The sequence below is a fragment of the Syngnathus floridae genome, chromosome 10 (genome assembly GCF_059516105.1).
Source record: "Syngnathus floridae isolate MCC-2025c chromosome 10, RoL_Sflo_1.0, whole genome shotgun sequence".
Classification (NCBI taxonomy): domain Eukaryota; kingdom Metazoa; phylum Chordata; class Actinopteri; order Syngnathiformes; family Syngnathidae; genus Syngnathus; species Syngnathus floridae.
Genome location: NC_142422.1, coordinates 5807006 through 5832733, shown reverse-complemented (window position 1 = coordinate 5832733; position 25728 = coordinate 5807006). Strand labels below are relative to the sequence as shown.

General features: G+C 39.3%; 3 protein-coding genes across 5 annotated transcripts in view; all 3 read left to right on the top strand.

Moving 5' to 3' along the window:
• The window catches only part of LOC148392126 (tumor necrosis factor receptor superfamily member 11B-like), a 42810-nt gene extending 33210 nt beyond the window's left edge, over positions 1 to 9600 (top strand). For both annotated transcript variants that reach the window (XM_088386578.1, XM_088386579.1), the window contains exons 2-6: positions 1878 to 2105; positions 3033 to 3177; positions 5383 to 5598; positions 6271 to 6495; positions 7524 to 9600. In XM_088386578.1, coding sequence (XP_088242704.1) covers positions 1878 to 2105; positions 3033 to 3177; positions 5383 to 5598; positions 6271 to 6495; positions 7524 to 7918 — 1209 coding nt within the window. In that variant the 3' untranslated portion in view covers positions 7919 to 9600. The remainder of the gene's footprint in view (positions 1 to 1877; positions 2106 to 3032; positions 3178 to 5382; positions 5599 to 6270; positions 6496 to 7523) is intronic.
• Positions 9601 to 10457: 857 nt separating this feature from the next.
• On the top strand, positions 10458 to 13025 carry LOC148392125 (tumor necrosis factor receptor superfamily member 11A-like). Its single transcript, XM_088386580.1, has 5 exons — positions 10458 to 10567; positions 10642 to 11038; positions 11647 to 11826; positions 12565 to 12646; positions 12734 to 13025. The coding sequence occupies exons 1-5, from the start codon at positions 10565 to 10567 to the stop codon at positions 12978 to 12980; spliced, it is 909 nt and encodes a 302-aa protein (XP_088242706.1). The 5' UTR covers positions 10458 to 10564; the 3' UTR covers positions 12981 to 13025.
• Positions 13026 to 13408: 383 nt separating this feature from the next.
• LOC148392124 (F-actin-uncapping protein LRRC16A-like) overlaps positions 13409 to 25728 on the top strand; it is a 32794-nt gene continuing 20474 nt past the window's right edge. Inside the window, exons 1-7 of one of the 2 annotated variants that reach the window (XM_088386576.1) lie at positions 13409 to 13843; positions 16760 to 16857; positions 21452 to 21502; positions 24113 to 24172; positions 24682 to 24803; positions 25318 to 25415; positions 25568 to 25638. In XM_088386576.1, coding sequence (XP_088242702.1) covers positions 13804 to 13843; positions 16760 to 16857; positions 21452 to 21502; positions 24113 to 24172; positions 24682 to 24803; positions 25318 to 25415; positions 25568 to 25638 — 540 coding nt within the window. In that variant the 5' untranslated portion in view covers positions 13409 to 13803. The remainder of the gene's footprint in view (positions 13844 to 16759; positions 16858 to 21451; positions 21503 to 24112; positions 24173 to 24681; positions 24804 to 25317; positions 25416 to 25567; positions 25639 to 25728) is intronic. The other variant, XM_088386577.1, reaches the window with a different exon arrangement.

Below are 25728 nucleotides of genomic sequence, written 5' to 3'. Positions count from 1 at the left end.
ATGGGTTGGGATCTCGACTCTAGATTTTCTGTTTGGAGTTTTTTTTTCACACAGTCCCCAAAATATTTTATGCCATTTCCAAATCAGTGGTTCTTGTGGTATAACTCTTTGAAGTACAGCCCGACTTCTCGTGAAAGGGAAAAAGGAAGTACCTGAGATGCTTTGATGTCTATGTCATAGCCAGTTGGCGTTAGGATTATGAAGAGTCCCTGGAAAAATTTTCCTTGGACACAAAACGGTTGAGCACTCCCTGCTCTAAATTGCTTGTACGTGTGAAAATTAGGATGATTGTGATATGGTGACTTCATGGTGGTTTCATATGTTTCCGCCCTTATTCTTACTTAACTGGTGTGCAGGTGCATTTCTGGCACATGTAATATCAAATGGAATAATTCCGTTTTGTCAGTGAAATTCGTCACCTGAGTAGGCCAACGGCCACAGTGAAATATTTCCCAGGAATGCAGTGGGGTGTAGGAAAAGAAAGCCACATTTGTGGCCTGCATTTCTAGTTCGGAAGCATTTACAATGTCATCAGCCTTCAAATGCAGCCTTCAAATGATGCAGCCACGTATTCAGAGGCATTAACAGTAGAGCATGCACTTGACATCTTTGGAAACATTAATTTCATTCCATCTAAGCGATTGTCTATTGTCTTAGTCTGGTGTTCAACAAAAGATAACACAATGTATGGAATGAACGGCATGCAAGATCGATTGATTTTAAGAATTTGGCTTTTGTCTCGTTTTGGAGAAGCGTTGACAGTGAGTCTTGGGTGTTAAACCTCACAATCTGCTTGCTGGCAACACGCAGGCTCTGTTTCGCCTCTGATACTAGCAGGAAGCCGGCAAATTGCCCGGTTGACACACAAGACTTTGGCAAAAAAAAAAAAAAATGACTGACAGGGTGAAAGAGACAAGCGACATCTGGTCTTGGGTAATGTATATAGTTTGCGTGCAGCAATGCATTTTTATCGGATATTTGATTATAATCGTTTTGCGAAAGACAGTTGTTATAAGCCGCAGCTTTCAAGTTTAATCACCGGCAGTGTAGTTCAGAGCATTTGCATTTTCTCTCAGTTGCACTGCCACAAAACTAAGTACCATATAAAATGTTGAATTTTCATTTTATTTAACATTCTACAATGCTCTGGTTGCCTTATAAACCAAAGTAAAATAAGAATCATAGTGATAGCCAGTCTTTGATGCACATATGCAGGAAATCATATTTTTTAGTAAGCGGTCAGTTTATCTAAGTGAGCAAATACACGCCAAGTAACTTAGTAACTACATGTTGACAAATTTGGTATATGTGGAACTTATCACTATTAAGAAACTCACTTTGGAGATGGTTATAATGTACATTTTCTCCAGCAATAATTGTAAACAAGCTATCAAGTCAAAATGTCCCCTTTAAACTTTTAGCTGGAGTGAAACATCTGCCTTCACTAAATTTATTGTCCAGAAAGTTTTTAGCGTATGACGAAAATATGCCAAAGGAGCAGTGAAAAATAATGAAGATTAACAGGCACAATGAAATCATACGACAACAATTACAGCTTGTTTGGCATCAATACAATGTGACTAATTGTTGTTTGAGCGGCGCCAGTAATGAAGTAACTCATACGGAGCGATTCATCTCAATGGTGAGTTTCTTCTCAGGCTCTTTAAAGCACAGCATTTGGCCGAAGGCCAGCGAGTCCACCAGGAGCTACAACTTTACAGCTCTGACCTTTCCTTCAACTCACTCTTACTGGAAGCCTTGGGCAGGCCACAGCTCCACTATTCAGAAATATTTCATGTTGGAGCCAAAATAAGACGAGATGTGCTCGAGATGGTTTTCTCCATCACACATGTTGATCATTTCTATCCTTGCTTCAGCTCTTCACAGCTTCCCTCACCTGGGCCTTCCAGCAGCAGGATGAGCTATCCAAGTACCAGTACCGAGACCCGGTGACCTCCGACCTCCTCTTGTGTGACCAGTGTCCCCCTGGCACGGCCGTGAAAAAACACTGCACTGCTGAGAGGGCCACAGAGTGCCAACCCTGTCCAGAGAGGCATTTTGCAGACAGCTGGCACTGGGGGGACTCGTGCCAATACTGCACTTTGGTGAGTACAGTGCTGGGAGTAACAAAGTACAAATACTTGGTGACGCTCCATTTGCAATTACAAATGTATACTTCAAGAGAAAGTCAAGTCATAAAATGTATTTTATTCATCTCAGGGGGTGGCCATTTTGCAACTCGCTGTAGACTGAAAATGACACACAGTTGCTCACAGTTGCTCAGTGCTTAAGCATTGACAAACCATGGCTCCCCTTTTTTTATTTTTTATTTGGTCATGTCATGTTCACAAGCTTAGATTTTAGGCACTGTGATGTCCTTTTCAGTCAAGAGCAATTGGCATAATGGCCACCTCCCACAGGTGGATAAAAACGGGTGGATTTTGCTGCTTGATTCATATTCCACAAATGCATGATTACTCAGAATAGTGTTTTCGGACAAATGGGGAAACATCAAAAACATTAATGTCAAGATCATTTTTGACTTGACAGGAGTCATTTTAAGCACAATTATCTGCACTTCTGCCCAAGAACAGTGTGTGAGCACTTTTGTTGGTACATTGGAGCCCAAAAAAACTATACATTGTAATTTTCAGAAAGACCTGTTTTTCTGTTTAAAATTCCTGCACACACACATACACACACGCTGTGGACACAAGTCTGTTACTTCACTTATGTGAACTTGTCCGAAATTCCTTGGACGTTGCGTTTGTATTTTTATTCAGCTTACTTTTTTACTTGAAACATTTGTGGTTCTCTCAGATCTTTTCCTTATGTGCATGACGATGCTATATTGTGTTGCTTTTAGAAATCCAGAGGATGGTTTTATTGCATGTCTTTCATCAAAGTTTTTGTTCAAGGCTGCGGTTTGTAATGCAGCACCTTCATGACCTGCGCCGCGACTCGAAAGAATCATTTCTACATTCTCCACTTAAAGGCCTGTGACAATGCTGGGTTGTGTGCTCCATGTTTAGGTATGCAAAGAGAGACAGCTGGTGAAACAAGAATGCAACAGCACCCATGACCGAGTGTGCGAGTGCGCTGCAGGTTTCCACCTCGTGGTCGAGTTCTGCATCACACACAGCTCCTGCCCACCCGGCTATGGGGTGACAGATTTAGGTAAGCGAGATTGCATTTCAATTTCACAACCTGAACGATTAAGTGACCTTGATTCATTTTGTCACTACTAAGACGTAAGACTCGTGTATGTTATTTTTACAAATTATTGATTCATCTAAAATGTTTAAAGTGACTTGCGCTCTTTTATGATGCAATGTTGAACAAACATATTGTTTTTGGGAGAATTTTTATTTTTTTGTTTTATTGTTTATTTTACTGGTGATGTATTTGTTTGTTTTGCAATAATGGCATCTTTTACTTTACTTTAGTACGGTCACTGTGTTACACTTACAAATTCTGAACGAATAGTTTAGTTTGTTCTTTGCATGTAAGGTGATGATAATTAAAAAGAAGAAGTCCCAAATAGCGCGTCAAATGGTTGAACTTCCTCACAACCACTTGAAAACTTCCTCAAAGCATTCATGCTTGGGTGTCAGACACGTTTGAAACTCCGCATCCAGGTCAATTTGACTTTTTGCATTTGACATGTTATTTGTATATCAGAATTCGTTATTCATGTTCCTATTATTTTCAAACATTACTAGGGTGTACTCATCTGACTTTGATAAGGTAAATTTGAGTAAATTTCCCTATTTCATATGTTTCTTAATGAAGTCTCCGAACTCTTGCACTCTCAGTCTTTCATCGAGTCATCGTGGTTTGCAGCAACTGTTATTTTGCATAAACAAATCTGTCTCATCTTTGGAACCCATTTTGCATTAAATACAGTATGCCTCGCTGACACTTACCTTCTATTCTTATTACCCTGTAATTCGCAAAAGGCCATAGTCAAATAGGAGACAACTTTTCTCGATGTGGCACAGCATCACTGGGGCTTCCCCTTCCTTAAGCTGCTTGGCTCCTAATGTAATGGGCACAAATGTGGTCGAAGCCTTAAGACCACAAGATGAGCAAAAACCAACGCTTTGCCGCTTTGATGTGACTCAGCTTCATCCCACTAGGCCACCTAATGTGCCCTTTTGCTGTTGACTGACAAGAAGATTGGAAGTTTGACCTGACCGTACTTTACGCCTGACTTGTGCTGGTCACGAAGAGCCAAGCGTGTTGTCAAAAGTATAACTCTGTGCAAAACGAAGCGAAACAAGGGTTTTAATCTGACTAATGCACTTCGTGTTTAGTTTCCAGACGCAAAATGAGGATGTGATTGTGACACACAACATGACACAATGTGACTTGTACACTAAGCAGACAAATCATTTTGCACCTAGGCCTAAAACTTTTCCTCAAATTTTCTATGTGTCTGAGAATTCACATAAACTCCTTGACCATTCCTAGAAGAAAGGTGAGCAACATAAAACACACAGCAGGCCAAACCAGGATCACACATTATAACTAGTTCTATGATGTTACAAAAAAAAATCAACCCACCTACATATCAATAAGAGCATATAATTGACTGGAGATTTGTGACAAGACTGAAATTAGCCCTAGTTTGTAAGAATTTGATAAGGATTAAGGATTTTATGCTACTTTATAATGTCGTGATTCAGCCCAAATGGATTTGTCCAAAAATCAATGTAACATATTTGTACATGAAACATTTGTAATAATTAAAAAAAAAAAAAAAACTTGACAGAGATGTGTGTACCGTTTTTCCTCTTTGTCACCACTGGTACACTTGTGTCAAATTTTGGGTCAATTAGTTCATCTTCTGAGGCATTTGATTGAAGAGGCTCCACTGAATTTAAAGCAAATTAATCTTGTTTGCAGGCAAAATAAAAAGCCCCAAACATATGACAAAAATAAACCAACTAAGTAGCTGCTACAGTGGTGTGACTCACTCTCATAATGACAAAGTCACATGTTGTGGTCGACGTTCTTAGAATCACATCATTGCCCCTTTCCATAAAACAACAATATGTACTCATTTGACCCGAAATAACAGCATCTGAAATCATTTGGGATGTAATAAAAAATAATTTCATCTTTGTCATTTTCATGGAAACCACGTCTCAACTAATTTAGTGTTCTAAAATAATAGTAATTCCCAACAACAACATGATGTGCCATGGGACATCATCAAGTGTGCCATGGGAAACTACACAATGTCACTTCACTGATCCAAAAATGATTTCTTTCCCAATGATGTGTAATTGCACATTGTCACAGGACTTCCATGTAAAGCTCTTCTTTGGATTCCTTTTTGTTCCTTTACATGACTGCTTGGTCTTTGATTCCTTGCAGGTACACCATTGAGTGACACTGTGTGCAAGCAATGCCCCGCTGGTCATTTCTCCAGTAGCCGCTCGTCCACAGAACCATGTCGACCCCACAGAAACTGCACGGATTCAGGCCTGAAGACACTGCGATGGGGAACGTCCACTTCAGACAGCATCTGTGGAAGTCAAGACCAAATTATGGCCGTTGATTGTGTTCATCGGCACACTTTGTGCCATACAGGTGAGACCTGAGCTCATTTTACAGATCAGTTGTCGCCTCATACACGTCATTGCACACGGGTTGCAGCTAAAATTAGTCTGGAATGTGATAGTTTCTCTTCCTCACAACAGGGAATTTTATTTAGTCCTCTTTTCTGACCAGATTCACAGTGCATGTCAAATCTTGATCCCAATTTAATGTAAATTAATGTAAATCCCACTGGAAACGAATCATGTAGTAAACATTCTTGAAAGAGTTCAAAGTATTGCGCAGTGAAAAATGCAACTCTGGATATTCTGTAATGTACCATTTTGCATAATTTCTGGAAAGTCCAGTCAAATCGAAGGCAAAGTTAGGCAAAGCTTCAAGGAAAAAAAATACGTAGTTGCGTAAAACAAAACTGGTTGATAAAATTCATGGAAACCAAAATGAATGACAGAATGAGTTTTCATGCAAATTTGTATCAAGTGATGGCGCATGATACCACAAACAGGCAATATTTCAGCATCTTAATCTTGTATGTTGTATATTATACTCTCATTTTAATTCTAAATCAGCTCTTAATTCCAGGAAAACAAGTGTATTTTATAAGAAGCGGTTTGTTCACGTGTTGAATGACAATAATAATAAACTTATAGCTCCCTTATTATGTATCCATGGATATTAAATTTATTATTTGCTCTCTTGTTCCAGATGTGCTCTTGTGTGAGGAGGCAGTCTTCCAGTCGCTTGCCTCCCTGCAGCTGTCTTCCGTGCCCCTGGAGCGTCTACTGGAGAGTCTTCCGGGCCGCAGGGTGGATGGCAAGAGTGTGGAGAGGCTGAAGAAGGCCTGTTCACCACAGCAGCAAGTCTTCCAGCTGCTGAAGCTGTGGAGGCAGCAGAACAAGGACCAGGACAAGTTGTATGGCATCATAAAAGGTATTCTAAGATGACAAAAGTGTTTTAGTTTTGTCAGTCGCTCCAGGATTTTACAGGAGAATTTTGCAGGCTTAAATAAAACTGCACTGTGAATTTTCACCTGAGGTTCATTTGTTCTGAGTGGAACATGAAACCAGTCATTACGATATAGTCATCATAATTAAAACTATTACTACTACTACGACTAAATAGCGTTACCCCAATTGTTTTTATTAATAAAAATACATTTTTTGATACTTGACCTAGATTAGCCTACTCATCTTTGACGTTCTGAATTGTTTTGCAATCTTTTCTCAGTTGGTGACTCTCTTGCTCAACCGCAATCCTGGATATTTTACAAAACAGTACACCCGTGTTTTCAAAACAATGGCATGACAGTCGTTTTGGAAGAAAATGAGTCATCAACTTTGATCATAATTTAAAAGCTTTGCATGTCACACTGAATTTATGGTTGCTTAAATTGCTTTAATTGTTGCAAATTTTGTTTTGGTGTAAAACTGATTCCGTTTTAAGTTGGTGCAGACACGAAGTTTTTGAAAACGTGATTTTTTATAAAATTATATTTTCTCTACTTTGAATAGTTTCGTTTTTGAAAAAAGTTGTGTTAATTTCAAAATAAGCCAATTGCTTCAAAATAGAAAACGCTAAGGTCTGTGAAGTGCTGCCATTGTTGTCACCCATTACTAGTACTGAAAGCTAGAAATGGAGAAGTATCGATACCAAGTATCGGTATCGGGCCGATGCCAGCCTTATTTCAAGGTATCGCGTACTAAAGAAGGCTGCCAATACCAGTTACCGATACTAGTGCCCTCTTGTGGCTGTTCTATTATCAGAAATTAGATGGCATGCATGGCTGACAGAACATTTTTCTAAGTTAACTGCATCCATATCAATTCAATCAAATACCCATGAAGATGTCATTTCTATAAGTATAATGCTTAGAGTGCATTAATTATGTGTTGCTACCAAAATCTGTGTTTTCGTTGTGACTGTGTTTACAACCTGCATGTTTCTTCTCTTTCATCCAGGTGTGAATAGCTGCGAGCGGAAGGTCTCTCGCCTCAACAGCCTGAAAAACGTAACTTTGGGCGACCTCTTGGAGGTCACGAACAGCTTGCCCGGGGTAAAAGTTCATCGGGAGGACGTCTTGGCACTCGTGGCTACTTGTCTCCCCAAGCAGTACATGCTGCAGCTCCTCCACCTTTGGAAAACCGCCAACTTTGACATGGATTTGGTCAAAGGTCTTTCTCACAGTCTGAGGGTGCTCCGCAACAAAGGCTTACCTCGGTATCTTCTGAAGGGCCTGAAGAAGATCAGCCGCATTATCGGATCTACGTCTACACGCAAGACGTATGAGAAGATGTTTGTTAGCATGCTGCAGGATGAGCTGTGTTTTAAAACGCTTAAGCCGTTCAATGAATGAGGGCAAGATTTCATTTAGGGATGGGCATTAGACTAAATTTACTTTGAGACTATGGGGCAAATCAAAGTCTAATTAGTGTTATGTCAGCTATTTTTTCATTTTTGAATGGTCGAGAAGATGGTCATCACATCTGCCTGGCACTTCTGAGGTTTCATGGTTCAAATCCTGAATCCAGCCTATGGAGAATGCATGAATGAATGCATATCAACTGCATGTTAGGTCAACTGAAGACTAAATTGTCCATAAGCGTGAAAGTGAGTGTAAATAGTTGTTTGTCTAAATGTGAGTGACGGGCAATCAATCCAGGGTGCATACCGCTGTTTGCCCAAAGTCAGATGCTATAGACTCCAGTCCAGCTGCGAACCCAAATGAGGACAAAAGCTATAAAAAAATGATGAATGGATGATTGGGAAAAATGTCACTCTTTTTGTTCTGAACTCCTGTTTTTAGTTTATTATTGTGTAGAATAATGTTTCCAATATCTTGCATCATGTTCTTCCTCATACCTCAAACTAGTTGGCCGTAAATCAACAGCGCCTTGACTGTTGGGTGCATGAAGCTGAATCACTGAATTCCACACAATTAGATTGACTTGATTTTTATGCCCATCCTTAGTTTCAATTAACACTAAACTTCAAGGCAAACACAAAGTGATTAGTTATAATTACACCTAAATCCAATGGATCCAATACAGAAGCTGTATTTGTAATGTAAAATTAACATTACCTCTGTAAAGTTTTGCTGTCGGTCTGTATTATTGATATTGTTACGTTATTATTATTGTGTGCATTCCTAAAGTTGGTTTCATGATGGCATCAAAAGTGTAGGATGCTACTTAAGTAGCTGAGCTACACACATAGTAATCCTAGGCAATTACAATTCCACTGGTCAACAGCATATTTTCATCAGAGATGTTCGTATGTCTTTACTTTTTCTTTCTTGCACATCAGGCTTTTTGAGATATTTTCATTTTGACCTATAATTCCTTGCGCAATACAGGTTTACCATGTGTTGTAATTTATAGCTATTACATTGTAGAACAAAATCCACCTGTTGCTGCACCTAACCCTCAATCCATAAATATGACTACATACGTATATTATTAGATTACATGTTTATTAATAATATTATTAATATAATGAACATAGACGAATTGTATATGATCATTCATTACATATAACGTAATTTTTGGGAAAATATTTCATTGGAGTCATTTGAATCTGTGAAAAGAAATATTCAAACTATTTAAAATGTAAATAGTACTATTTTATGAAAAGTGGGCTAGCAAATTTGAGTGGTTTTCTTTTTGCTTTCTCTGAATTTGAGAGAAAGGATTTGATTTCATAATCAAATCCAGGTAAGAGCTATACCTGTATGTCCTTTGTTTCTTGCTTTTGTCTGTGACTGCTGGCAAGTGAAGCTTATAGGAATTTTATTATGTAATTGTCAGCTTTATGAATGTACAATTGTGTACTATTTAAGAAAATGGAAATTTAATTTTCCATTCTATGTAAAGGCTTTTTTTAATTGCTTTATGAGAAATACTGGATTCTAAATGCTGCAAATTTTTGAAGGGATGTGTTTATTTTTTTCACTTTTAATATTATGAACTTTGTTGTATATAACACTAATGCCAAATGATTTGTACAAATGCATTGCTTTATAAAAGTTTGGACTTTTTCCTCCTGTGACTTAAAATTTCTTAAACAGGCATTTATGAGCATGGGGCACAACAATGTCAGTCATGAATGATTGCTTTATATTCAGCGGAAAAAAATGCTATATGTTGCTTCTTCAGCACGGAAGCCACACTACACATAGCTGATTCATTATTACCGTCATCATCATCATCACAGATGGCGTGACTCATTATTTAGAATTTCCTCTAAACAAGCAAGTTGGAAACCAAAATTTCCTTCTTAAATTTGCATGATTTTGTAAACTCACATCTCACTTGGCTGACTGTGCAAAGCTTCTTTGCAGACTGTGTACACAAATTGGTGCAAGTCCACTATCAGTAGTGTAATTAAAGTATTATAAAATATTGTTCAGTGCAGTTCTACCCCAATGCAAACTCCAACCACATTAATAAACATATTGTTCGGCTTTTAAAGGGCAAGGAACCAGTATTTGCAACATAAAGTATTCCTATGAGGCAAAAGAACCACATGATTTATCCCAACCTCACAACAATGAATTTTTTTACAGCAAAAAACGTATGAGAGTATCTTATATGGATGTTCATTGATCAAACATATTATGACCACATTTTTAAAGAGTTAATTGAGAAATGTATCAAACATCATAAATGTGTCTGTTCATATGTTTGTTTAAATTTCTTCTCTCTGTTCCTTGAAAAGCATATTCACCAAAAACAACTCTTGTTGTTTTTAGACAAAGTCACTGGGGATCTGCAAAATCTCTGGATCAGTTCAGAACTTTTTTTTGTGTGTGGACACATCAAGTTTTTTTTTTTATGCTCAATTGCGCATTTTTGTTAAACACTTCCCAACCAAGCCTATACTCGAAGTAGAAGTGGTTTGACCTTTAGAGAGAAATGGAATGTGTTCCTCGCTCGCCACTATATAAGTGCATGACAAAGCATTCAAATGCGCACATGAGAACCTCAACACAGAGAACATCAGCATGGTAAGTGGAAGGGTAGCGTTGCGTTCAAAGTCACTTGTAATCGTCAGATAACTTCACACTCTATTTTTCCTCAGTTGTGCCTGCCGTCCCTGCTGCTGCTGCTACTGTGTGGCGTTCACGGCAACGTATCGCCAACAGAGTCCCCTCCCACGTTCGAGTACAAAAATCCATCCACCGGGGAGATACTCGCGTGCAACAAGTGTCCGCCCGGCACGCGCATGTCCGCTCACTGCACGGCCGCCAAGCAAACGCAGTGCGTACAGTGTCGAGATGGGCACTTCACGGAGCTGTGGAATTACCTGCCCAAATGTCTCTACTGCAACCAATTCTGTACCGGCGACAAGGAGGTGGAGCTCGAATGTGGACCTCGCAACAATAGAGTGTGTCGCTGCAAGGAGGGCTACTACAAGACGGAAGATTACTGCAATAAACACTCAAAGTGCCCCCACGGTTACGGCGTTCTTACTCGAGGTGCGTATTTGAATCCTTTTAAATGTTTTGGGAAGCTTGTGAATAATTGTCTAAAAAAAATATAATTAGTTTTTTTAGTTACAACAGCTAAAAGCAATTTGTATCTTTTTGCACCCATTTTTGTATTGAGTATTTTTTTTTATTCTGGAAGTCAACTTTTTTTTTTTTGATCAACCCATCCATTATCTAAACCGCTTATCCTCAACTTTATTCGAGAGCATACAAAACAATCACAAATTGATACAAATTGCTCACCAAAAAGAGGAGCTCTGTCAGTTCCCAAACAGCTCTTCATATTTTTTGCTGCCTAAATTAATTCATCACCAAGAACTGTGTAAAATTATGATTTTTTTTTTCAATAGGTATCCTCATGAGGATTGCAGTTCAGATAATGGATGGATAGGGGGTAATATGTATATAGGTCACACAATAACTTATCAAAACCTTTCCTCCTGGGAAATTATTATGGCCAAATGAACTAGTGGTATGCATGTCTGCTTCCTAACCTAGATCTGGGTTTGAATCTCAGCTCAGGCCCCATACTGGTTGAGCGAGGGTGTACCTGATATTCCCTATTTCTATTACCCTAATGTAAAGATGTTTTTTAGGTACATTAGAAAATGACACAGTGTGTCAAAAGTGCTCCAATGGCTTCTTCTCCGCCTCTTCGTCGTCATTGGAGGCGTGTGCCAAGCACAAGGAGTGCATCAATGGGCAGCTCGTGCTCCTCAATGGCTCTGCAGCCCATGACATGTTCTGTGGTCGATGTGAGGACCTTGCAAATGGAGGTATTTTGTCCTGTACTGCAGCCCATAACATTTTCGGAGTCTTGTTTGATTGGACACGTTCATTCGGACAGTTATCAGCACTATTCCAGCTTCAGTTATTTTTCAAGGCAACCTTTTTCACACAGCATGTTGACACACTTTACTTGAAGCACTGCTGTTAGCAATGACCCCCAACCACGTTGAAACCGGAAAAAACAAGAGAGCTCAGACCTCTTCCAAGGCAAAGCAAATCTAATTTTGATCAGAAGCAAATTGTTCAGATTTATAGACAATTCCCACCTACATTTGCCCAAAATATGTCTAAATTCCATTTGTGCTTCAATCAGATAACAAATAAACTGTAAAAACATAACCTTGGTGGAGTAATAATCGGAACAATCCTGGATTCAACATTTCAAGAGATTCTTCCTTGGCCTTTGTGCTGTGAAGGTGTGTGACAATTGTCATAGTTTTTAGGTAATCCTAAACCAAGAAATAAACATGGTGTAAGTATGAATGGTAATCCTGGATTCACACTGCAACAAAATTTAATGGCTTTATCCAAATTTTGTGTGAGTAAACATTGTAGTAAATGTGTAGTCTTGTTATCTCACAAATGAATGAATGGATTCTCTTTAGAGCAAGTTTCGATCCATGCCTTTGGCTGCCGCCCAGCTCATAAAAAAACATAACCTGAGCGGCAGTGTCATGACTGATCCTAGATTATACTTGCATTAATCCTTGGGCTTTCCTTTTCAGGTGAGCTACTCAGGACCTTCTTGTCAAGATTCTTTGGTATGCAAAGAATGCACTCATTGAAAACGAGGAGACTTTTCAACAAGTCAGTCCATATCAAAATCTATTGAGTACTCTGACGTGTTCACGGTTGGTTCATTATAGTATTTAACAAATATCAATTTCCCAACAGATATATTAAGTCTAAGATGGAAAGAAACACCATGCACTTCTTGACTCGGCATCAGTTACGACGTCATTTGTTGCATCTAATCAAGAGGTGGCTCCAAATAGTCCCAGAGAATGAGCTGAAGATGTTACCACACATGCTGAGAGCTTGTCATCTAAACTCTGTGGCAACGAAGCTGTACAAGACACTCGAAGGGATTGAAAGGCAGCAATCAAACTGTACCTTAACGCATTTCTTCTCATTTGCCTAATTGTGTACTTTTCACAATAAACATACCAAATTGGTCCAATTGTAACTGTGTAAAAATTGCACTGTTATGATGAGCTATTATAGGGGTCCTCCAATTCAATTCACTTAACAACCACAAGATGTCACTCTCTCCTTTCTCCACTTTATTATTTGTCCTGAAGAAAAACGCTTGCAAAGGAGACATGTTTACATTGTTGTCTTTTAAGATTGAAAACGACATCTTTTGCCAAACTTTAGAGTTATTTCGGCTGTAATGCATTTATTATTAGAAACTAATTGTTGAATTGCACGGCTTTAATTTACGCCGCCTGAGGTTTGGAGGAGCTTAACTCGGTCTTTCTGACCCGAGGAGCAGCCAGTGACACCAGCGCAACCACGCCCCCTCTTGCCACGCCACGATCGGATCCCAGACTGTCGCATCATCAGCCTGGGAGGGACTTAGGCTCCCGGTCTCCACCATTGGCTGCCGTGATACAACCACAGACAGCTTTACGATAGGGAGACAGCTCGAGAGGATGTTGTCCCGTCATGCCCGTGGAGATACGCTACATCTGATCCCTCCGGTGTACTTTCTGTTTGCCACCCTCCGGCTCACGTCATCCTAAAACCGCTTGAATCACAAAACGATGCCCAGCACCGATCCACGCCGAAATATTGTCCGGACAGTGCAGGGGGAGAGGAGCATGTAACCCTGCAGGAGAAGCACCGGCGAGGCAGCAGTGTGGTACCACCTTAGACTTGGCTTTCGCCCGCTTTTGCCTTCATTCCGACAGCAACGGAGAAACCTCATCGTCGTCTAGTTTGGATACTTAAGAGTGGACAAAATGAACGAGGACATGTCAGAGGTGTCCAAAGAGCTCATGGGTGAGTAAAGCTCATTTGTGGCCATGTGTTCAACCCTCTTGTCAAACCCACGCGACGCGATCGTCATCGGGAACGTGGTGTGTTGTTCCTCTGCAACGCTGCACAGCTTCTCATTGTGCCCGACTGTGGCAAACAATAGTGGGATTGTCTCAGTTGTGGAGCAGTACTTTTCCTAGAAGTCATGCATGATTTGTTTTGCGTGAGACTTCAGTAGTACACACAACTGCTTTTACTGCTGATAACACAGACTGTACAATCTACAATCATTATTATTGCACACCAAGATCCCTTTCCAAGACTTTAAAGGTGCAGGTTGGGTAATAAGCAATAAAAGTCAGATGTTAGTAAAGGACAAAAGCATTTCTTAGGACCTTGATATCTACAATTATGATGTTCATGATGTTCATAAACTCTGTGTAATTTAACAAATTGATTACAGAATCACATGTTAGACAAATCTGTGGAAATTATATATTGTAAAGCAGCTGTCCTCAATGTAATCCTGTAGTTTTGCAGATTCTGCGTAAATCACAATGCACATTGCACCTTTTTTGGAGAAGTGGCCATTAATAGAGTTGCTCTCTTCTTAATATAACCCATTTAATCCACATGGTCCCTGAAATAGAAATTTAATGCAATTTAATACTATTGGTACAGAGTAAACATGTCTGATTAGGATATCTCAATTGTCGTTGATAGGCAGTTTTACACTGTAAAAGTACTTTGTGGACAGCCTGAACATTCTTGGCTAAGGAAGTGGTGTCAAACGCAAGGCCCTTGGGGCCTGATCTGGCCCACAACCTTACTTGATTTGGCCTGCAAAAGCCCGGGAGTAAATACCGTAGCCGTGTTTGGGCGCTCTGTTTATTTAAATGACAAATAAACAACATCAAAGACGTGTAGACAGTTTGTCGTGAGTGTCTGCCCATAGTCCACAGTTTATGTTTTAAAAGTCACAGGATTGGTCCTGGGAATGTGCTATGCTTCTCGGACCTGTTTTGACTTTTACGCCCGACATTTACTTTTCACCAAGTTGTGCAGCTGTGTGTTTAACATTCTTTGTTTGACCAAGCAGTTACTATTTGACACCTTGGTGCAATCTTGGGCAAGCACAAGCACTTTCCATCCCATCTATGGACAAACACTTCCTCCTTTTAAAGGGGCATGGGTGTTCAGGAAATTGTATGGAGGGACTTCAGAGATGACTTCAATAGCTATATTAGGTCATCTTGTGCGTTATCTGCACACTGACGTGAATCGTATATTTATGGTGTGCTATAGGGAAACAATCTAAACTTTGCATTGAGAACACTAAGGAATTTGTCATGATCACAAGTCATGTGAGGAGCTGTGTGGATGATGACCATTGTTAGGAACGTTTGTGCACTGGTGCCAGTGATTCAGCATCATCTTAGCAAAATACCACTCCGAGTATTCTACATCAACCGTCCACTCAAAATTGAGATATACACATTTCGTCGATATTCTAATGTCAATGTTATTTGTCTTTGTAGTGCTTTTTTTTTCACCCTTTGGCTCATTTTGATTTATTTTCTTTAATTACATTTTCATAGCCAGTAAAAGAAGAGCATGATTGCATGTGGGTCATAGTGGCCTATTTTATTAATACTTTGGATCAGAGCAACCCAATTATGGGTGTAGCAGTGTGGTGAATAAATAACAGGCCCTGCCCAATGACATCACTTCTCAGTGACACACAGGAAAGCTGTGCGGTTAAATGATCAAAAATAGGATCATGATAAATTTCACATTGATCATGTGATCAGCTGAGACCACATTTACTAAAATCAGACGCAGGATTGTGCATATCAACAGCCAATCAGTCGAATTTTTCCTGCTCTTTCATTTCCGATTGAAGAAGTAATCACAAATATGTTTTATATTCGTTTAAAACAGGATGGCTTGTTTTGTTACAGTTTTTCATTTTGACAATAAAAACTCCAACCTTTGATGCAAAAACAAACACAATACAAAATAAATTGACTTGTAGTGATCCACTTGCCTTGATGCCGTTGGTACAATTAACATCAAGTCCACCAATTTGTATCTGCCGTGACTCTATAAACATGAGTCAATTTGAGCCTGAGGTTCATTTTCCCAATTGCACAAAGTGCACATGCTGCAACTCAATCCACAGGCTGCACTGCTGTTTCAGTTTAAATTAATCGGCGATGGAAATGAATGAAAAATGCTTACTTCCCCTCATGCTTCTTGAAATATTCAAGTTCACATGTTGGATAGAGCCGCACTAACTGTTTTTAGCGCATTCCCTAATTGTTTCCTTTTGATCCAAAGAAGCCTGTAGGCAAAGATACACATGCCAGCACAGATGTGCTTGAGTACATCCTCCCTCGGAATGGATGAGTGGGAGTGTGAAGAGCTTGGAGAGGCATCTGACCCACTTCTGCTCTCTGGGCCAGCATGCCAATTTTGGTGCTTCTCCTGGGCGTGAACAGTCGGGCTGAAGAGAGCATACGCTGAGTGCAGCAGCTTCCTTATCGTTTTTAGTGCGCTAAAGTTTAAAGAATTTCCCACAAAGCTTAAAATTGAGATCATGCGCATCATGTGGACGAATACTGACATGAACCCTGAAATGGAACACAACCGCGTGAGCATCTGTGTTCCACGTGCAAGTCCTAAAATGAAACTATGACAGTATGGAGGCATCACATAAAAACAAATCCATGAACAAATCCTAACTTTTGCACTGTAATTCTTTCTTATCACTTTGGTTAAAATACTTTATCCAGAACTGAATAATGCATAATTTGTAATGACGGAATTTAGACATAAGCCGGTGGGTATCTATGAATGTTTTTATCTATGAAACGCTGCTGTCAGTATTATCTTCAAATATATGCCAACGCTGACTTTTAATCTTTTGTCTTTGTGTAGAGAGCGTGCGGGATGCATTGGGGAGGAAGGTGAAGCTGTCACTGAGGAAAAGAGTCAAACTGGAGATCAAAGGAGACAAGACAGAGAACCGAGTCTTGGTGAGTCGACTGCTGCTGCTTTCCAGCATACGCAAAATAACTGTCTGCTTTCCTGTCTGCGTTTTTTTGTTTTATTTTTTATTTTGGGGGGGGGGGGTTGGTGTTCATTATACTGTGAAGTTGTAAAAGTTACTAAAAGCGAATATTCCCCCCTACATTTTTAAGTCTGGGTACCAAATGCACAGAATTATAAGGATGTAGCAAAATCCAGATTAGTTGAAAGAGAAATGCCACTTTTGGAGCAATAACTGGGGTGTTAAGAAGTGCAAAATACACTATTAAAAATACTTGTGAATTAGGTCAGAGAGAATTAAAATGCATTAGTTTTTTTTTTCTTCATGGCTGCAGCACTGTGCTTAATGATGATTTTGTTAGATTAATTGGCTCGGTAAAAACTATCTTGTGCTTGTACGGCGTTTGTTATGTCCGTTGTTAGTCACAATCATAGTGAAAACATAATTTAAAAGAGGCTTTTGTTTAGTTATACCAATGGGACATTTTAAACTTTAGTCGACTCCAATAGTCCAGGAAGCTTCCTTATCTGTCTTTAAGTGCAACTGCCAACTTTCAAATTAATTCTCCAGAGTCTTAATACTTTGGCATGCGTGTACCGGGTCGTACTTTGCACTCACTGTTGGAAATCTTAACAGCTCAGATAATGTGAAGCAAATGACTCACTAAATGACTCATTTAGTTGTGTGTGTATGACTTCAATGTATTCACGTGGAAAAACAGCAACTCGTATCTTGTTGACAACAAGCATAGGGACTTGGAAAGTCTCTCCTGCTCTTCAACATGTATATTAGGACTTACTGAAGACTGCATAAATAATGTATTTCTGGTGGATTGTTAACAATTTTGTTTTTATTTTATTTTTTCTCACGAGATAAAGCTTTTGAGAAGAACGATGAATAAAGTCATCACACAATTTCTGGTGTTATTGTTTGAAACCTTATGCGTCATCTAAGGACATAAGCAGAAAGAATGAGCTTTACTTTCACATTTCCTGTGTTCGCTAAATGATCTGGCAGCTGTGCGAGGTGGGGAACTTGTGGCAGAGAACGACTTAGTGTGGAAGAAAATTGCGCTAGTTATGTAGTGTTCCCATTAACTGGAGAGACAGTGAGTCTTAGATCACAAAGAAATATGGTCATTGAAGTGTTGGAGGCATCGTAATATTAAACGATCATTTAAAAACGCCCGTGTTATGTGGGAGAACATGGAATGGAGAAACACATGCAGAAACAATGCAAATATGTGGGAATCTGCCTGAGGAATTTCAGTGGACTAATTTTGGTATTTTATACAGGCTGAGAGCATGAGAATATCCCACTGCTTGACCGCACTCGATTAAACAATGGGCAGTTGTTGCTATCGAAAATAGAGAAACTGATTCTGGAATAAAAACAAAAGGAAGGCAAACACGACATCATCATCATCAGTCTAAAGTCCGTTTTCCAGGCGCCGCTGGGTTGGACTGGACGAGGAATTTAAACCTATGAGTGGGATGGCGTTTGTCAAATGTTAGGTGAAATGTCCAATGAGTTCTTTATTATTATTCTGAGAAAAAAAATGACCATTATATAGACCTGCAAAGGTTATAAACATTCATTTTATATAACAAATGTTGATTCTGTCTAAGTACTTTCAGCATATTATTGTCAAATCCCTCAACACTTCTAAAAGTTTAGACTTGGACTCAATTTTATTCCTCTCTTGGGCTTGCTCCCTCAGGAAATTCTGGTTCCAGTAGCTCACACAAAAATAGTACAAAAGAGAACATTGCACATGAGTAACAAACAAAGAGGAGAGTAACAAATAAAGTACATAGCAATCGCAATAAAGTGTTGAGTAAGAAATAAATAGCAATAATAATAAAGTATTAAAGCAACTACACTTGTGTATCCCAATCATGTGAGGACTCCCTGTTTCTATTGCTCCTTCCCCCAATTGAGTTATACAGTTTAATGGCATGAGGAACAAAGGAATTCAGCAGTCTGTTGGTCCGACACTTGGGGAGGAGCAGTATCTCACTGAACAGGCTCCTCTGAGTGATGATGACAGTGTGCAGAAGGTGGCTGGCATTGTCCATAATGTCCCCCAGACAGCCCAGCTTCTTGCCGACCACTTGCCTGACCAATTTGTCCAGTCTGGAAGAATCTTTCTTGGATGTGCTGTTCCCCCAGCACACTACAGTGTAGAAGAGGACACTCGCAACAGCAGACTGATAGAACATCTCCAACACCTTGTTGCAGATGTTGAACTACCGCAACCACCTCAGGAAGTATATCCTGCTCTGCATCTCCTCGTGCAGATGGCTGGTGTGTGCTGACTTGTCCAGTTTACCATCCAGCCACACCCCAAGATATTTGTACAAGTCCTCAGCCTCCACCTCAGTAGTTTGAGGGCGGCATCCTCCACTCCCACACCTGGCTAATATGCAAGCTGCAGTTGATCCTGGGTGTGTTGCACTTGAGGTCTGAGAAGATTGAGGAAGATCCTCTCCAATGTCTTCATCAGGTGTGAAGTAAGCACCACTGGCCAGAAGTCATTCAGTACACCGGGCCAGGTCTTTTTTGGCACTGGTTATTTTCCTAATTTAATGAATCTAGAAATTCTATGTTTTTGTTTCACCTTTTAAACAATTAAACAAGATTATCCTGCCATTTAGACTTTTAGGGGCACTACCACAATGATTTAAGTCAATCAGAATTTGATTGTAATAGTCAGCTTCACCATTAGCGATGATTTTTTCATTATAAGGTTTAGCATATTTGTAGATAACAATAGTCCGAGTAATGTATCCCAAGGGAGGTATTACCAAGCAATGTAGTCTGGTCTCATGAAAGCTCCTCCCACCATCATTCAATTTAATGATAGTTTACGTCAGGGTCATGGTCACTCAAACAGTCTTAATTGCATAGAATCATCACCTTTATATTTCTTTGTAAATAGTGTCATGATTTTGACTAATGATTGATTTTAATTTTTATTTTTTTGTTATTGTGTTCCAGTCTTCTGATTTGTCTGTGTTCATAGAATATATAAACATATATACCTTGTAAAAGAAACAAAATTACTCTATTATCTTTCATTGAACAAGCTGAGCCAAAGAAGCGTGTTGGAAGTGCCTGTATGTCCACAAGAGAAGTGTAAAATGGATTTATTACAAATACCACTTGCTAAACATGAGTGGCGGACTATGACAAGGTCTGTTTGCTCTCATTGGCTTCAATTGAATGAGGTTTGTGGGTCATTGCCACAGCCAGCATTGATTGGACTGAAATGACATTTGTGCATTGTCAACTGACATACTACATGTAAACAATTGGTTTAGTTAATTATTATTATTATTATTATTATTATTATTATCATCATTATTATTATTATTATTATTATTATTATTATTATTATCATGATGCTTTCTTGTCAAAACTGTGAAACCCAAGAGAGAGAACTTAGTAATGTAACTTTTCCAGGGTGCCTTTCCTGCCATTATGTCTGGATGAATACTTTCCAGATTGGCTTTGAAATAGAGTTGTCCTGATCTGATCACACTGCAATAGATTTATATTGCGTTATGTAATGTTCCGGGTATTTCAGGACAAGCCGTTTGAGTGATACTATCAGAGCCAGCTTGTTGTATTTGCAAATCTGGACTTTGGTCAGCTGAACTGTAAGACAGGGAGAAAAGGGGTTAAGGAAATACAACTTATCTTAAGGTTTGAAGTTTGTCATTTAGTTTTGGTGGGTGGTGTACGGCTTGTATCAGTGTTTCCCTTGGAAAGATAGCTGTACTAATGTGCGTTATTGGTGCTGACTGATGTTTTCCGCCTACTCCAAAGGGAGTCTTTTGCTTTGCTGTCAACATCAGAAAGGTTCCCCAACCGCCTCCGCTTTTCTTGTTAGTCTGCCTTTGTCTTTTCCCGACTATCCCCTCCGAACAAAATCCACTGCGGGTCCAACCTGGATTGTTGAAAGGATTCTCCTCCTCCTCTCCTCTGTCATTGGTTTTTCCACCTTTTGATTACGTTCTTGCAGTTTTATCTCCAGCATCACACAGATCTCGCCCCTACTGTGTGTGGCTGGTATGCTGATGAATGATTGTGAAGGTTCCTTATCTTGGTAAACAAAAGACACACAGCGTCCTTACAGGACACCCTGCAGGATGATACTGTTTTGCATCCATTGGCAAAATAGTATGGCACTGATATCCAATCAGTGCTGAGTGAGAATTGTGATTATTGCAAGTTTCTCATGGGTTGACTAGTGTTAATTTAAAATAACAATAATAGAACATATTTTATTTCCATGTCTAAGCATGACATTATTTCAAATTGACTAATCATGATTCAATTACTGTTTTGGTCCATAACATGTTGATTGTTGTTTTCCAAAAACAAATGTGAGCAGAGAAATAAGTTTTTCTTTGTCTTTGACAAGATTTTTTCCTATCACATGCATTTTTTTTCCTGATGAGTCAACAGAAGAGCTCGCTTGTCTTCTGTATCACTTCCTGCTCGGACTCTATATTTACCGCAAAAGAGCATGTATTTACAGACTCATCATTTTGCCCTCTAATTCTTTCTCTCAGGCTCTTGCGTCCCATCGAGCATACCTCCTGACCGCACGCATTCCCACCAAGGTAAGTGGAGAGATTCAGATTTCCCCCCCACCCCCATGAAATTATGACAACATTTGAAAAATATTGGATTGTCATTGTATTCTGCTGCACATGGGTGTCGTGTGAACCAATAGTCGTTGCTATGACTGCCACTTCTACTACTACTTTCTTTCATTTAGTGCATTACCCCTAACTTTTTAGCAAGCTGAAGCAGGTAACTACTATTACTTCTTCCATTTCTTCCTCATCTTGCCTTTCGACCTCCATTTCTTCAACTTCTATTTCTTCTTTCATGTAGTTTGGCAAATACTTTGGTTGCATTACCACATTCAGGCCACCAGGGCTAATGCACCAAAAGTATTTGCCAACCTCCAAAAGAAAGTGGGAGGTCAGTTTGAGCTTTAATTTGAATATTTTTATGCCGCACTTGAGTATAAGTCGCATACACTCTGCTGCACTCTACACACTAAGAAACTGTTCTACAGTAGCCCCATCCCTATACTTGTTTCATTCACATTGACCCTCTTTCGTGAATGTTTATTTAGGAAGTGCAACAGTTCTTTTGTTTGTCTACTATCCTGACTTGAAAAGTCAGACCTCTGATTTATGAACTACTCACTCAGAAGCGCTTCCAAGGCTAGAATAAATCCATATCCCCTCAGTAAGACCACCTCTGCTTCGATGTCCCTTAAACCTTTCATTCCGGATTTTTTTTTTACTCTCATCCTCACTACTTTTTCCTTAGTCCAGATTACTTCTTGCCCCCCCCCCCCCAGCGCCCCCCCCCCCCCCCTCCTCACACACTAGTGTGTCAAAGGTTAGCAGGGATAAGCTACATTGTCTCGTTCTGAAGAGGATGGTGCATCAAAGAACGTTGTCTGCCTCCAGCTGAAGATCATGTTTTGTTCCACTTTCCTTTGTTCGGATTCTGTTTTTCAGGTGTTATGTGAGTAGCATGTTCAATAATATGACCAAATGTCTAGCAATATTTATTTTACAACGATGGAAACAAATGATCAACTATTTGTATCATACAAATGTTTCAGTGCATTTGATGATTTTGCCCATGCCACAATCGCTTATAATAATAATAATATTTTGTTTCATAATAATATGTTTTCAAGGAAGGCTTCCGATTCAGATTTTAAGTAAAATGGACTTTGCTATTCATTGGGGGATAGGCACCAGGTGAAATATGTTGAAATACATTTGGGGGGAAAATTCCACAAAAAAGGGGGTTTGGCTCCCCACTCATTAAAAAACAACAACAGCAGCAGGAAAAAAAGAAATAAAGATTAAAAAAAAAAGGAAACACAAATCCGGAAATACAGTAGGTGAATCTGCAGCTCCCAAACCACAGGTAAGTGGCGGTTGACTGTATTGTGTAGCTTGATGAAGTGTGCGGTACTGATTTAAAAATATTGTGGCTCTGCTTGTATACAGTAGTGGCAGGTGGTATGTGTGAGCCATGCAAACATTAATGCATTCAGTCATCTCGGCAGGACATTGAGTTTTTTTTCTGTCAGCTTCTGTGTGTCAGCATGTTCCAGGAACATTGGCTGGAAATCAGTTGCGCCAATATGGCAACAATATGTGTTAGATATTGTGGCGTGCTGTGAAAAGGTAGCATTACAAATATTGTCTTTTTGAACCCATTCTATATTGCATTGATGCAGTTATTTTCGCATTAAATCATAAGTTACTTTTGCATGAAGTCCTATCTAAATTATGAGTTCACCAACATCATCAGCTGAAAAGATGAAACATCATTCTGAGGGATTGAATTACCGTTTCTATAAATGTTTTCTAAAATGTAAATGTTGCAGTGTCACTCTTTTGTAAACAACGGAATTAGATGACGGAATGATGATTATAGTGCTTTAGTAGGATCATTTTTATACAGTGGAGTGTAGACAAAACACTTGGGGAAAGCACAGTGCTTCCCACAACACCCATGCACACACAAACACACGCAGAGACAGACAGTCTGCTCGTCGTCTCCCCCCACTCATCTTTGAGCCAATCCTCGGAAAGTCAACTCCCACCTGGAATTGTCTGCTCTCGCTTCCTGGCCTGCCTTCAGGCTGTGTGTATGTGAGATGCAAGTGCGGGAACCTACTTGCTTACTTACCGTAATATAAACAGTCTCAGGCAAAAAGATTCCCCCACAGTCATGTTGAGGATCATTTTTGGTTTATGTCCTTTTTTGGTATGCAAAAGCAGACTACTGCTTTTCTTGTATTTGACGTAAAATGCTTCTTTTCACAAATTGATAAAAAATGTTTCTTTTGTTTTATTATTATTATTATTATGATTATTGTTGTTGTTTAGGTTTTATTTCCAGACACTAAAACTTATTTTATTTTCGGGCTAAGAATTGTTTTCTACCTATGAATTATAGGCAAAACATTATTTTACACACATTCTTCAGACAGTCAGTCACTGTCAAGTCTTGTTATTGAGACAACTATCACAGCGTAAAAAAATATGCGCTAAAATATAATCATTATTTCCCACCCAAACATTGGATTCAAGCCTCTGGATAGTTTTCCTGCTACACTTTTTTTCTTTATTAACATTATACTATATTTCACTCTTTCCAATGAGTATTTTTCTCTGTTTTTTGTTTAGGTGGAGCACTCCTTTAACTACCTGGAGATCCAGGGCATTAGCTGTAATAAGGCAAAACAGGTACAGGACATCTCATCTCCTCTCAAGTACAAACACAAAAGCAAAACATTGCTGACTGTGGTTATTTGGTATGTCAAAAGTGCATGCCAATGCTTACGTCAACCCTCCTGGCACACAAGCTTGGAATTACCAGCGGTACTTCCACAAGGGAGACATTTGTGACTATCATGTGTGCTCTTAATATTTTGAGAATTATGTTGATACAAATTTCACGTGATTATGCAAATTTTGACTTGTAAACGTGGGTTAAAAGCATAATTGGAGCCAATGGTGTAATGGTTAGCCCATCTTGGGAAAGGGCACTATAGTTGTCCTTTTACTTTAATTATTTGGTGCATGGACAGATGGGTTGATATGACTGTGGATAGATTAGTGGACATCGCTAGAAGGGATTATAAAATTCAAATTCAACGTTTTTGAGTTGGGGGGGCTGAATAAGTAGTATCCAGATTTAAAAGAAACAAAAATCTATTGGAAAAACTAACATTTTATTGTGTCTTTCCTTTCAGCTGTTAGTAGAATACGAGCGAGGTTCCTTCTCACTGAAGCTCATCTCCACTGAGGAGGTCAATGAGGTGGTTGCACATGTTGGAAACTGTCTGCTCAGAATATGTCCAGGTCTTTCACCCAAGTGAGTCTCAGTCACAAAGAAACTCCCATATTATTGAGAGAAAGAAACATTCTCATTATAACATTCTGAGTTTTTAAAATTGAACATGATGCTTTTGTTTGTGAAACCATTTTTTTTTTATACATGCTAGATATATAACTAAATTCCATTTGCATGATAGTATCATTAGGGTTCTGAAGAATTTGACCCAAGCCTAACATATTCTGGCTCACTAAATGGGGTCCAAGAGCTGACCCAAGTCTAGCCATTCAGTAAAATTGAAAATTTACAAAAGGTCAATTATTTTATCCAACTACTGCAGAACCAGAGCCATTATAGGACTCATTCCAATTAGTCCTATCCAATTTTATAACCCGTTCAACAATACATTATCATCTAGCATATCCAATGTTGCAGTCCTCGGCACACCCCAGCATCATCCGTGCTATCCATAAATTAAAACTTTCACACACTCTTGGAGTGAGTTTATATAACTGCCTCACTAAATAATACTCTTGCTCTTTTCTCATGCCAGTAAAGTGATGAAGAAGCTCAGCATGGAGCCTCCCGACAGACTGACCTCGCTGCAGACGTTGTGGGAGAACAACAAACCTGCTGACCCGGGGCCATGTGGTAGGGATCAGTGATGTCAAGCAGCTCGAAATGTCATACTGCAAAAAAGGACTTGCAATGATAAATCAAATATGAAAGTGAAGCTTTGAAGCATCGTGCTTTTAAGTTATACATTTAATGCTCTTTCTTTTTGATGCTTGCTTGTGCTGCAGGTGGCTTTTCTCAGATGTACAAGTGTGTTTGTGACTGGCTGTCACTGCCATACAGAGAAGAGGTTCAATGGGTCAGTATTGGTTCATCCATAGTTACTGATAACCAAGTTGCCATAGTAAATGTGTAAATGTCCGGTCTTTTCTTAAAATCTTGAATCACA

Coding starts and splice junctions, on each gene's coding strand:
- LOC148392125 (XM_088386580.1), top strand. Junction 11,039..11,646: donor TTACGGCGTTCTTACTCGAG/GTGCGTATTTGA, acceptor GATGTTTTTTAG/GTACATTAGAAAATGACACA. Junction 11,827..12,564: donor TGAGGACCTTGCAAATGGAG/GTATTTTGTCCT, acceptor TTTCCTTTTCAG/GTGAGCTACTCAGGACCTTC.